Genomic DNA, 13075 nt, shown 5'->3' on the forward strand with positions numbered 1-13075 from the left:
GTTAATAGGCCAAATAATCTAGACGACTTGAAAGAGAGAATTCGCAGAGAAGTCCGCGCCATAACTCCGGAAATGATTGAAAATGTCTAACTAGACTTTATTGATCGCCTTGGATATTGTCAAGCCTTGAATGGCAACGATTTTGAACATTTAACTTAATTTTTGTTCTTTTTTTATTTGTTACATGAATCGTCTTTTTTTCGATAACTGTTGACTTTAGGTATAGGACATGATGCATGAAACATACAGAATTCCATGCGAAATTCAAAGATGAAATAAAAAAAGTGTTTTTATTTGAAAAAATGAAGTTGATGATCGTAATTTATTTTTGAGCAACCCTGTATATACAAATTTCACGTATAAAAATGCGCAACTTAAAATAAAAATCGACGGGTCCAAGCGTTTTTTTTTCCGAACACACCCCTAAGTTTTAAATGAATTTAGACATAACCTTTGGGATGCACTGTATAAACTTTTTTTATATTTTGCCTAGAAATACTACTTTACCTACTCAAAAAATTAAAAAAATTCTCGCATCAAGGCATGTTTGATTTTTAAGAAATAAAAATATCCTAAATTTTATTTAACTGTGCTGTTACTGTAAAATGGTTTTCTTATAATTGGGATGCACTCGCATTGGCAAGTAAACGTTTTTTCTTTCTTTATAAAGCACCTCTATCTGCAAACTGTTTGTATTAAGAGTTTTCGAATAAAAGGTGTTATTTCGATATTTAAAGAGAAATGCCATTTTTTAAAACAAATGATCAAATATTTACTGCATTATAAAGAGGTAGGTATGCCGTTATTAATGAAAAATAACATCATGACCACCAGGACCACTTAAGGCCATATCCTTTTTATGCAACTCTCCATAACCAAATGGAAAAGTGGATGCTCTATGTCCGCGATAGCCTCCCGAATTCCATTTTTGAGGTCTTGAATCGACGCTGGACTATTGGCGTAGACCTTCTCTTTCACGTGGCTCCAAAGAAAGAAGTCGAAAAGTGTTAAATCACAAGATCTAGGTGGCTAATTATGATCACCTCTTCGAGAGATAACACAGTCCGAAAACTTTATCCTTAAAAGATTAGTAGTTTCGTTAATTGTAGGGTCCGTAGCGCCATCTTGTTAAAAGTAAACGTTGGCTAGATCAATACACTCTATACAATCAATACAATCCATTCAACGTAACTGTACAGCCTCATTTTCAAAAAAATAAGGTCCAATGACTCCGCTGGACCATACAGTCACACGTTAAGGATACAGATGCTTCTCAACAATAATTCTTGGGTTTTCCGAGCCCAAGATGCGACAATTTTGCTTGTTGATGAAGTTGAAAATAGACCTCGTCACTCAAGATGATTTTTTGATGAAATTTCGAATCATTTTTGTGCATTTTAAGGACCCAATCAGCAAGGACACGATATTGTTGATGATCGGCCAGTTTGAGTTCTTGTGCTAACTAAACTTTTTAAGCCCTAAGACCCAAATCTTCATGCTAAAATTCCTTTTTGCCTAATTCCAAAGAACAATAAGGAATGGACAAATCTAGGTTTTCTTCAACACTTTTGGCTATAGCAGCAATATTCTTGCTGTTTTTGAGCGACGTACACGGGATTTATTTTTCGTGATGTATTATCTCAACTGCTTGAATTTTTCCACCAAATTCTGTATTGTGGTCTCACAAGGTGCTTTACGACGACCTAAAAATAATCGAGTTTACTCTGTCAAATTTTCACCTTTTTTATAGTGAATTGTAACTATTTTAATTCACTGTTGAAGCATGTATCATTTCATTTTTATTAATAGCGTAGTTTCTACTTGTCAAATGTCAAAAATGACAACTTCAAAAGTGGCATCTACCGAAATAGCGGGCTATTCATAATAATACATCTTATTGGAAAACTCTTTAGCTTTAATGAGTTTTTTTTTGGGACAAAGTTTCATCAAAATAGTTTTGATTTTTGGGCCTTACCCGTTCTTCAAGTAAATCTTTAATAAAGGCTATGTCGGAATTAACAAAATTCTGATAATTTAAATTTTTCCGACGATTCAAAATCACTCATTTTCTTATTAGGTATTTTTAGATTAATCCAACAATTTAAAATAATTTCAAAACGAATATCAGGGATTACCCAAACAACAATTTAGAGGTTATGTTCATATTCCGAAGATCAGCGTTGACTTGCTACACCATATACTTATAAACTCTTATGGGGTTTATAAGTATATGGGCTACAATAATTTTCTGACACTTTGCTTGAAATAAATCCGAAAACAAGTCTGACTATCAGATGACAATCAGAAATTTGTGTAAGAACATCAAACTTTTGATTTGAAACCGATCAGAAGTTTCTGTGCGAACGCATTTTACTCTATTGCGCATGTTTATTTGTCAAAAGCTTGTTTCTTACTGCTGTGAGAACAAACCTTATATCTTAAAATTTGTTATTTTATTGGCAGATCTTGAGTTTGAGCGTTTGGAGCGAGAATTTGCCATGGAAGATGAAGGAGCGCCCTGCATACCTTGTTCGGGAGGTCAAGATGCAGATGCAGATGCAAGAAAAATATATGGTAAAATTAACACTTTATTTTAATTGGTAAAACATTAATACAGGGTGTCCCGAAAAACATTGCAATATTTTACCAGCCGCATCTTTGTCTAAAAATAAGACAAAAACTTCATATACAGGATCATTCATATCTTGATCATCATATCATATCTTGAAAAGTGAATCGTTTTCATGTTAAAGGGTGTTTTATGATTCCTATTGAAGATGTTTTTTTTGTTAATATTTTCGAATCGCCTGGTCGTTATTTTTCGAAATTTTTATCTTATACTATTGTTATTGTTACTAACTGATTTTATAACGTTTTACACTAAAATGTATCCAGGGTCGTTTAAAATTAGTAGTCAGCAAAGATAAAAATGCCATAACTTTCCTTCTGGTTACTTTTTAATTATCTGGATAGTAAAATTTAAAAAAAAACCAACATTTTACATAAAAAATGTACTTCTGTCTTATTTTGTTAGACGCCTTCGGTTTCAAGAAAAATAATTATTAAGTTTTAGATAAATCATGACTTGGTATTTAAAAGGTAACTACGTATAAAATAAAAATAGTAGATGGCAGTGGTTGTTGAAATGTTTTTTATTGCTTAAATTTTGTTTAATGTTTTGATTGGCATTTTATTTATTTTACATTTAAGTTGATAAAGTTAAATAGTTCTTTGTGTAAATTATTTCTTTAAAACTATGGATAGATTTACGAATCAAGAGTTGGGCGATATGCATTTTGTGTATGGTTTGTGTAATGGCAGCTCATTGGCTGCTGCCCGTGAGTATCGCCGAAGATTATCCCTCGACGAATTCCAGATCGTTAAGTTTTTGTTAACTTAACGTAAGTGAAGTAAAAAATTCTGGAACAAGCATCAGAACAGTCTCACGAGCCACACATATCCGCCGCTCAATAGTAATTATTAAAAAAAAAACTGCCGACATAGATAATAATAAAAATTAAAAAATATTTCTTTACATAGGAAGAATGCTAAAAATCCAGGGCCTATTATTACCAGAGAGTTCAAAAGTTGGTACCAGACAATTTTGCGCTGAGAATCCAATTTTGTAAATGGATAATTAACAACCCAAATTTAGTCCCTTTTATTTTATGGACTGACGAAGCTACCTTCACTAGAAATGGTTTATTTAAAATGCATAATATGCATGTTTGGGCAGATGGTAATCCAAAATAAATTTGTGGGTGAGATTAATCGGGGACCAACTTAATGGCCCGATATTTATACCTCTGAAAATTAGTTAAATATGTTGGAACATGATCTTAGGCAGCTTTTGGAAGACGTTCCTCTTTACATACGACAGAATTTAATATTTCAGCACGATGTTGGTCAGTGGATGGATATCCATTTTGCTGAAAGTTGGATTGGTCGAGGTGCTCCTGTAAATTGGCCTCCTCGCTCTCCAGATCTAACATCAGTAGATTACTATTTATGGGACCATTTAAACGAATTGGTATATGCTATAGAAATAAATACCCGTGAAGAATTATTTCAGAGGATTAATTGGGCGGTTAATGAGATAAGGCGAAATCCATTTTCTATTTTAAGGGCTAATAATCGCGCAATAAGGCGTAGGGCAAAATGATGTCTCAAATAAAATGGCAACCACTTCAAACATTTGCTATACTTTGTTTTCTTTTGTTTGGTATTTTTAGTTTTTTTTAGTTAATTGTTTTAATTTTTCTCAATTATTTACACATTATTTACAATTTTGAAATAAATTTTTTTACAAAGAAAACAGTTGATTTTAAAATTAAGTATTTGTAATAGTCTTATGTCATATTTATACCTGATGGTTTGTAACAAATCATTTAATTTTATTAAACGTGATCAAAAATACTTTATGAGTGTAGGTTGCAAAACATTTATGTCTGATTATTATAAAAATGGGCGCTCCTAACGAAATAAGACATAAGCACCTTTTTTAATTAAAAATGTTAATTCTTTTCGATTTTATTACCAAAAATATTAGAAAGTAGCTAGAAAATAAGTTTTGACATTTTTAACCTTGCTGACCACTAATTTTAATCGACCCTGTATGTATTTTAACATAAAATGTTACAAAATTAGTTAGTAACAGTAGTATACGATAAAAAATTCGAAAAATAACGACCAGGCGTTTCGAAAATAATAACAAAAAAACCATCTTCAATAGGAATTATAAAACACTCCTTAACATGAAAACGATTCACTTTTCAAGATTTCTGTACATGAAGTTTTTGCCTTGTTTTTAGACAAAGATGCGGCTGGTAAAATATCGCGAAGGAATTTCGGGACACCCTGTATATAATAAAAAAATACGAGCAAAAAATTAATTTCGATATCCAGGCTGTTCCAAAAAAAAACATTTTTAATTGAGGCTTATCGTATCAAAAGCAACAATATCCACTTTCTGTTAATATTGAGTTTTGGGGAGAAATTATTATTACTAAAGCTCCTTTGTTACCCTAGAAGTTTATTTGTAGCATAGGTGACAATATCCCGTACAAAATTAGGATTAAAAATTGCCTTTTATTGCAAAACATACAATCTCCACTGTCTGATTCATAGCAAAATAAGTAATATTCATCTCAACCAATTAAAGATTGAGTTATATTTATTTTCATGTTGCATAGAATACTTTTTATGCAGTTGATTATTTGTCTAGCCTTTTCTATTCTAATTTTTATTTTTTAGGAATATCCCAAATATATATTTTTTTGTTGTAATCTGATATTATTGGCATAATACGGTATTCATACGTTCTTTGTTGTACTTACTATGGGGATGTGAAAAAAAAAAAAAAAAAAAAAAGAAAACTATATGCCCATAGCTTTAACCAGCCACCTATGTAAACTCCTAGAAAAAATAGTTAACAATAGACTAACCTGGTATCTTGAAAAACACAAACTTATAATTCCAGAGCAATCGTGTTTTAGGAGAAATCGATCTACACTAGATCACATCGCAGTACTAGAAATAGACATTCAAGACTCCATTAGACTAAGAAAACACACAACAGCAGTCTTCCTAGACCTTAATCAAGCCTTTGACTCAATTAACAGGCAAAGCATAATAAATTCCCTAAAAGAATATAAAATAAGTGGACACATAATGTCATTTATAAGTAATTTCCTTACTGATAGAACATTCCAAGTTAGATTGGGTAACACATACTCAAACTACTATACACAACACACAGGAGTTCCCCAAGGTGCGGTCCTTAGCCCCATTTTGTTTGTACTAGGAATTAATGATATTACAAATCACCTTGGGAGATCTGTCAAAGTCAGAATATTTGCAGATGACATAGAAATGCACCACTTTTCTATAAAACCGAATATAAGCCGTACTATTTTACAAAACAACTTAAATAGATTAGTAGAGTGGGCCTCAAACAACAATCTAGATTTCTCACCGAATACATTTTTGTAGAAAAAGGAATTGCAGCAAACCAATTGATCTTCATATAAATAACCAATGAATCACCACTAAATCTCACCATAAATTTCTGGGGGTCTACTTTGACTCACTACTAAATTTTAAATATCATATCACATACACAAAATAAAAATGCAAAAAAAACTTGCAAGTTATGCGCATGCTATCACATACAAAGTAGGAAGCTGATCCATCTTCACTACTCATAATCTACAAAGCTTTAATAAAATCTAAAATAGACTACGGATCAATCGCCTATTCATCTGCTCTACAAAGTTATATTCAATTACTTAGACCTATAAAGAATGCAGCACTCAGAATAGCTCTTGGAGCTTTTCATACAAGTCCAATAAATAGCTTCTATTGTGAAGCAGAATGTATCCCCCCAACCTATAGAACTACTTACCTTACCTTAAAATATGCAAATACACAAAGTTGAAACCCAGAGCAGTCTAGCACGAACAACATTTTCAAAATTCCATATCCAAATATTCAACCCTCTTCCAGGAGATACCATCCAAGTGCAAACATTAGACTGAAACAAATACAGCAAAACATACAACACATACACACACCCACCATGGAAAGTAACAAAGGTCCTAGCAAAACATTCAAAGAATGATACTTCAGCCTCTACATTTAAACTAAATTCAAACATCATCATATTATATACCCAGATGGGTCTAAAACGGAAAACAGGGTAGGATCATCCTATTACAATACTTATTTTAAAAAAACTTTCTCACTGACTAAATCAACAGAGATTCTTACATCATAACTATTCGCAATACATAAAGCAATTTAACATCTATTTACTTTTAAAAACCCAAATTGGTTAATAGTCACTGATTCCATGGGTGCATTACAATGTATTGAATCATATCTCCCAAAACACCCACTTTCTCTTGAAATTAAGCACTAATTAGAAAACGCACATTCACATAAATAAAATATCATGTTCATCTGGGTCCCCAGTCACATTGGAATAAAGGGAAATGAAAAAGCCGACTTACTCGCTAAAGAACAACTTAATGCAATTCCCATACATAAACATCTTTATGCAAAAGATATAAATAACTTCTCCCTAAATATTATTAAAAATCTAATACAACTCGATTGGGACCTTCAAGACGAGAACAATAAACTATATAGAATCAAAGACAAATTTTTCTTGGGAAATAAAACATCAAACCTCACAAGAAAAGACGGAGTAGTAATAACTAGACTTAGAATAGCCCACACAAAAATCACCCACGAATATCTAGTACAAAAAGGTAACCAGCCAATGTGTGAAACATGCAATCTACCTCTGTTAGTCCAGCATATACTAATTAAATATATTAAGTATAAAGACTCTAGGCTAAATTATAACTTAACTAACAATATCAAAACCCTACTCAGCCCTAAATACAATGAATTAATTATCTCATTTCTAAAAGAGACAAAAATATACTCAAAGATTTTAAAACAAATTATAGAAGGCACATTTTTTATTATTCAGATCATTGATATATACGAGCAATGTACATAGACATTTTAAATTTATTTATTTATTGTTTTGTTTTGTTGTGTTTATTTATCTGTCTGTCCAATTTATTTACATACACATACTCTTATATTTTACATAGACATTTTTTAGATGTATTAACTTGCTTATTTATATAACTATTAAAAATTTTAATAGACGCCAAAAGGTCTAAGTTACCAGTACGTCTTTAATAAATATCTCTCTCTCTCTATGGGGATGTGAACTTTTTTATAGTTGAGTTTCCTACCGTAATGTTCACTTGCGGTTACTACTTGATCTATTATTCTTTGTAGACCTTCAGCACTATCAGCCAACAGTAGAGTGTCGCTTGAGTATCTGAGAATATTGATTATTTTGCAGTTGATGCAGTTGATAGATACCCTTTGTTGAATCTTGTAATGCCTTCCTCAATAGCTTCTCTGAATAAATGTTGAATAATAGTGGTGAGAGTATACGTCCCTGTCTGAATTCTGTCCTCCAGAAAATTCTGGAGAAAAATCTTGTTCTACACGTACTATTGCCGTTTTCTTTTCGAAAGTGGTACAAACATTGAGAGAAGCCATTCTTGTGGTATTGTCCCAGTTTTATATATTTTATTAAACAGTATGATTATGGACATCAATCTTTCATTTTCTATAAATTTGATAATTTTTCTGTACATTTCTTAAGCCTTTTTATTGTCATGCAAACCTTCTTTTGTGTTATTTCCGGGCCTATTATTATAATGATATTCTAGAGTTGCTGTTCGTCGTAGTAAAGTTCTTCTTTGCATATTCTCCATTTTTCATTGATATACAGGGTGTTTCAAAACTATGGGATTAAACTTTTAGGGGTTTTTCAGTGCAACAGTAGAATCCATTTGAGTATAGGAACCCATGTCCGGAAATGTGTCACTACGCCACTACGGCCCTAAGACGCCTTTAAATTTAGAAAAAATATTAATTAGCTAAATAGGATCTGATGCATTTATTTTTACTTATACCGTCTCTTGTGAAAGAGGCTTCATCGGTCCACAAAACATATCGTAAAAAATTTGGTTGTGCAATGATGTGATCCAGAAGCCATCGACAAAATTGAACTCTAGGATGATAATCGGCTGCAGTCATACCTTAAACTTTCTGGAAGTGGTAAGGATGGAGTTGTTGCTCGTGTAGTACCCGCCAGACAGAAGCGTTACTCGTATTCATATTCTTAGCGACGTCACGTGTGCTATTTGGTGGTTCATCGGCAACTCGTTGAAGCACCTCTTCTTCAAATTCGACCGTTCTTATGGTTCTTAAACATACCTGTCTCAGCGAGCCGCCGATGAACCGCAATAAACTTTTTGTATCCAGGATGCTGTCGTTCGGAATAACGTTCATGATACAACCGCGATGCTGCTCGTGCATTGCAGTTTGTTGCTCCGTATGCCAAATGCATATCCGCCAATTCTTGAGTGGTAAAGTTTTCCATTAGCAATAAATGTTTGAAAATTGTAAGCTATAACATTTTTAAACATGACATTGAGAATTGACATTGATAAGCGATGATTTTAAATAATTATTGTTATGGTATCATGTACAAAAGGTAAAAATAAATGCAGCAGATCCTATTTAGGTAATTAATGTTTTTTATAAATTTTAACGCGTCTTAGGGCTGTAGTGGCGTAGTGACGCATTTCCGGACATGGGTTCCTATACTCAAACGGATTCTTCTGTTGCACTGAACAACCCCCAGAAGTTTGATCCCATAGTTCTGAAACACCCTGTATTTTTTTTTAATCTTAAATTGAACTGATACCCTATTCTCAGGTAACACATTTTTTATTTTTATGTATAAGTTGAAACCATCATGATTTTTATATAATATCTTCGAATTACTGATATTTTTTCTATAGCCATGCCTCCTTTGCCTCTTTTATTTTCTTAGTATTACTTGGTGAATTTCTTTGTATTTTGCGGAATTTCGTTAATATTATTACAAAATTACCTCTCTTTTATTAAATATAAGATTTCGTCCTTTATCTATTTTTGTTTTTTTTAAATTTAGTGCTATAAGTGCCATAACCTTTGCCACCATTGCCTTCAATCTGAAGTAGCTGTTTATAGATTTTGAAGATAAGGAATCATGCTTCGAAGAGATACCTTTTCATTTACCGACACTTTGCTTTCTGATGGCAGCTCATTATATTAGCCTGTCTGAGTCCAGCTAAAATTTTCCCTTTCTTTAAAACATTAACTTGCATCCCTTCTTCAAAATCAGAAAATTAACTTTTTATCTTAATAAGTGTAGGATTCGTAGCTTCGATGGTTATTACTGTAGCTTTACTGATATTTGACTTGGTAGTGTTAATATACTCATCCGCCGCTTGTTTTAGGTCCGGCTTTTGGGACATTAAACAACATTAAAAGGTGGAGCGTACCTTGCTAATTTTACTATTGCTTGAAGGTCTGAGGGTACAAATACTTTAGATACTCTCTTCCGTTTTTCTACTAAAGCAAAATCTCTATCGCAGGGCATGAAACTATGACCACTTACAAGAAATTTCTGTTCAATAGTGTGGAAAACACCATTGGCCACCAAAAAGATCAATGTAAACAATAAAATTCTATTCTTATTTTGGCCCCCGCAATTATCACACCATATTACCAAATGCTCCTTAAGGGTCAAGCCACGGTTAACAATGTATAAAATACATGATGCAATTTCGTTGGCTTCACGAGAAGCTACTACCTCGTGCCACACAGTTGTAGCAGGACAGCTGCGAAAGGTAGAACATGTCGTTGTGTGTCAATGATGGAACAAACATGACCTGCTGTAGATCCATGGATAAACAACACTTTGTGCTTTCGGGATCTTGAGATTCTCAATCGTATCTTGTCTTAATATCTCTCTTGCCCTTTCGGCCTTTCGATGATGGATTTCCAGCTGATTTTTTGTAGATTGACTTGACTTAATGTTGGCTTTAATTTGACACTCTAGTTTGGCATATGTGCTACACGTATCAACTCGTGGTCTGTGGAAACTTAGGTTGGGAAAAGCCTTGATGAAAACAGATCTATAAAATTTGTATGTGACTGGCGAATCTGGGTGTAATTGCGTAAAAGCTTTAAATAGTCTGTGGATATTTAGGTCAGGACTAAGGTATTCTTTTTCGGATTTGGCCCTTGAATAATGACCAACTTCCCTTGGTATCATGTTTATAATATGATTTTTTACTAACATTTTTTACTTTCAGAAAATTTTGGAGCAGAATGTCTGGTACGTTTATCATTATAACAGGTCTCACCCATTTTCTTCTTTTCAATGAGGACCCGTACTTTTTTATCGTTAACACCGAATGTATTCTGAAATGTTTTCTTACATACCCGTTCAAATTTTCCTTGGCCATTAGGAAGGAAGTAATATATTGTTGCTTGACGTCTGCTATTTTGCTCATCCTCATACGAACCATGTCGCCTTCTTTGAACAAAACACTTGCTTTGTGTTTTCATATTTTGTGCATGGTACTTTTTAAAAAAAGAACGTCTTCTTTCGTGGGTAACACCTTTGGAGCTGAACTTACATTTGCATGTAATCTACAAAAAAATAAACAAAGGTATAACTGGAAAAGAAAACAGAAGCTATTTTCGCGGAGATCATTCCGAACCGGTTCTGAACACTAAGGCCTACCCTACAAATACATTCACAAGCCAACGTCAACACACATACCATTTTCTTAGTGTAATTCCTGCCTTAGCGTTGAGAACCGGTTCGAAATAATCTCCGCGAAAATAGCTAATAAGTTTGTATTCCATACCTGCTGTTCTGGATAGTTTTTTTCAGGTACTATCTTCTTTTTATAAGTATTGTATGACTTTCCACTTGTTTTTAAACGACTCTGTTCACTTCTAAATGAACCACTGCCTTTACTTCTCCTTTTTCTTTGGGTTTCTTCCATTATAATGTATTTCAAATCAAGAAATTATCACACACAGCGTACACGTGCAAATGTCTAGACATAACTAAGGTAATAAATATATGAGACTTTTCTAAAGGACCTTTCTAAGAAAAATGCTTGCGCACATAAAACCGTCGACATTTACGAGGGACTCTTATAAAGGTAAAAATGTTATTTTGGCACTTAGAACCTTTCATAGGATATAAAGCATGGCACATAGAACGTTTCTATATAAAAAAACTGAATTTCGGAAAAAAGGCACTTAGGCCCTTTCTAATTTCCACTCTTCAATTGATCTACTTTAAGATCTGACATGTTACATTCTAATATTCTTTTCATTTCGTTATTGAGTTTCTGTAGTCTTTTATGTTATTTGATTTTTTCTATTTTCTTTAATCAAACAGGAAATTAGATTCAACTATGAGCATATTTTTATAATGACTACAGGCTTTGGATATAGTTTGATAGTGTTTTTCATATAGAGAGGTATCCACGGAATTATCTGCTAGATACCCATGCATTTTTATGTTAGCGCCATCTTCATATGAAACTTCCAGTTCTTGAAGTTCTCCTGCAGTTTCCTGAACTTAACACTGAATCAGCCAGACCTGTTCACAACTGGCGCCACATTTAGAACAACATTTTACTACTTGAACCTAACCTTATAAATCTGAAATCTGTGGTACCATCTAGTATTTAATTGTGTAAGCAACAACGTTGCTCGTTACAGTGTATCGATCGTTCATTAAATCAATATTGAGCTATGAAATCATTAGTTAGGAGGTCTATATTATTTTTTTTAAGATAGCTTAACCTAGTCCAAGTCTTAGAAAATAATATTTAATCATCAAATATACCCTACATTTGGAACACGTCAAAAAATTTTATATTTTAATTATTGAAATAGAGTGCTTTGAATACATGAAGTTACCAATGGTAAATTTGCGTCAAGTAACCATGAAAAAATACTTTTAATGATGTTTTGTTTTGTGTGTGTGCACTACACAAATTTTTAAAATAAGTAAGCATGTTTTTTTTTTTCAGAAAGGGCTAGGCAACAAGAGGCTCTTTTAAGGACTCCTCCTCAACTTACTGGTTAGTATGCTATAAAATAGTCAAAGTTGAGTTAATAAAATGTAAATAATGGTTCCATATTTAGAGTTAGAGGAGTTTGAAGCTTTGGAAAGACAGTTTGCTGGTGAAGAAGGTGGCACCTGTCCAGCCAAATTATCCCAATCCTTACCTAAACCATCTTCACCTTGTGGGCCGAAAGCTGATGCTGTTTATGGTAAAATTTCGTAATGCTATTTTTATTTAATAAGGACGTTTTCTACGTAAAGGTCAAGACGTAAGAGTGTAAACCTACTAAAAATTTTATTTTTTGGGAAAAACCATCCTATTTAAAAAATTACAGGACAAAATACTATCAATGCAAAAAAGTTCGATTTTTCTAAAGTTCGGAAAATGTTTAAAAAATCAAGTTCAATTGACTGTCTATTTTTATGTTAAACTTCGACACTAAGTTTTTAACACTTTACTTACACTGATAGTTTTTACTTACCGCACTAGGTATAGTCGCCTTCGCTCTTATCGTACGGGTTCAAAGGTCACCACGTAATATGAATCAAATT

General features: G+C 32.9%; 1 protein-coding gene across 2 annotated transcripts in view; it reads left to right on the plus strand.

Annotated features, from left to right (window-relative positions):
- Positions 1 to 13075, plus strand: part of LOC126735791 (titin-like) — a 291189-nt gene that overhangs the window by 141335 nt on the left and 136779 nt on the right. Inside the window, exons 37-39 of one of the 2 annotated variants that reach the window (XM_050439900.1) lie at positions 2464 to 2574; positions 12489 to 12539; positions 12604 to 12732. In XM_050439900.1, the coding sequence (XP_050295857.1) occupies positions 2464 to 2574; positions 12489 to 12539; positions 12604 to 12732 (291 nt within the window). The remainder of the gene's footprint in view (positions 1 to 2463; positions 2575 to 12488; positions 12540 to 12603; positions 12733 to 13075) is intronic. The other variant, XM_050439901.1, reaches the window with a different exon arrangement.

This window comes from Anthonomus grandis, chromosome 4 (assembly GCF_022605725.1).
Source record: "Anthonomus grandis grandis chromosome 4, icAntGran1.3, whole genome shotgun sequence".
In the NCBI taxonomy this organism is placed as follows: Eukaryota; Metazoa; Arthropoda; class Insecta; order Coleoptera; family Curculionidae; genus Anthonomus; species Anthonomus grandis.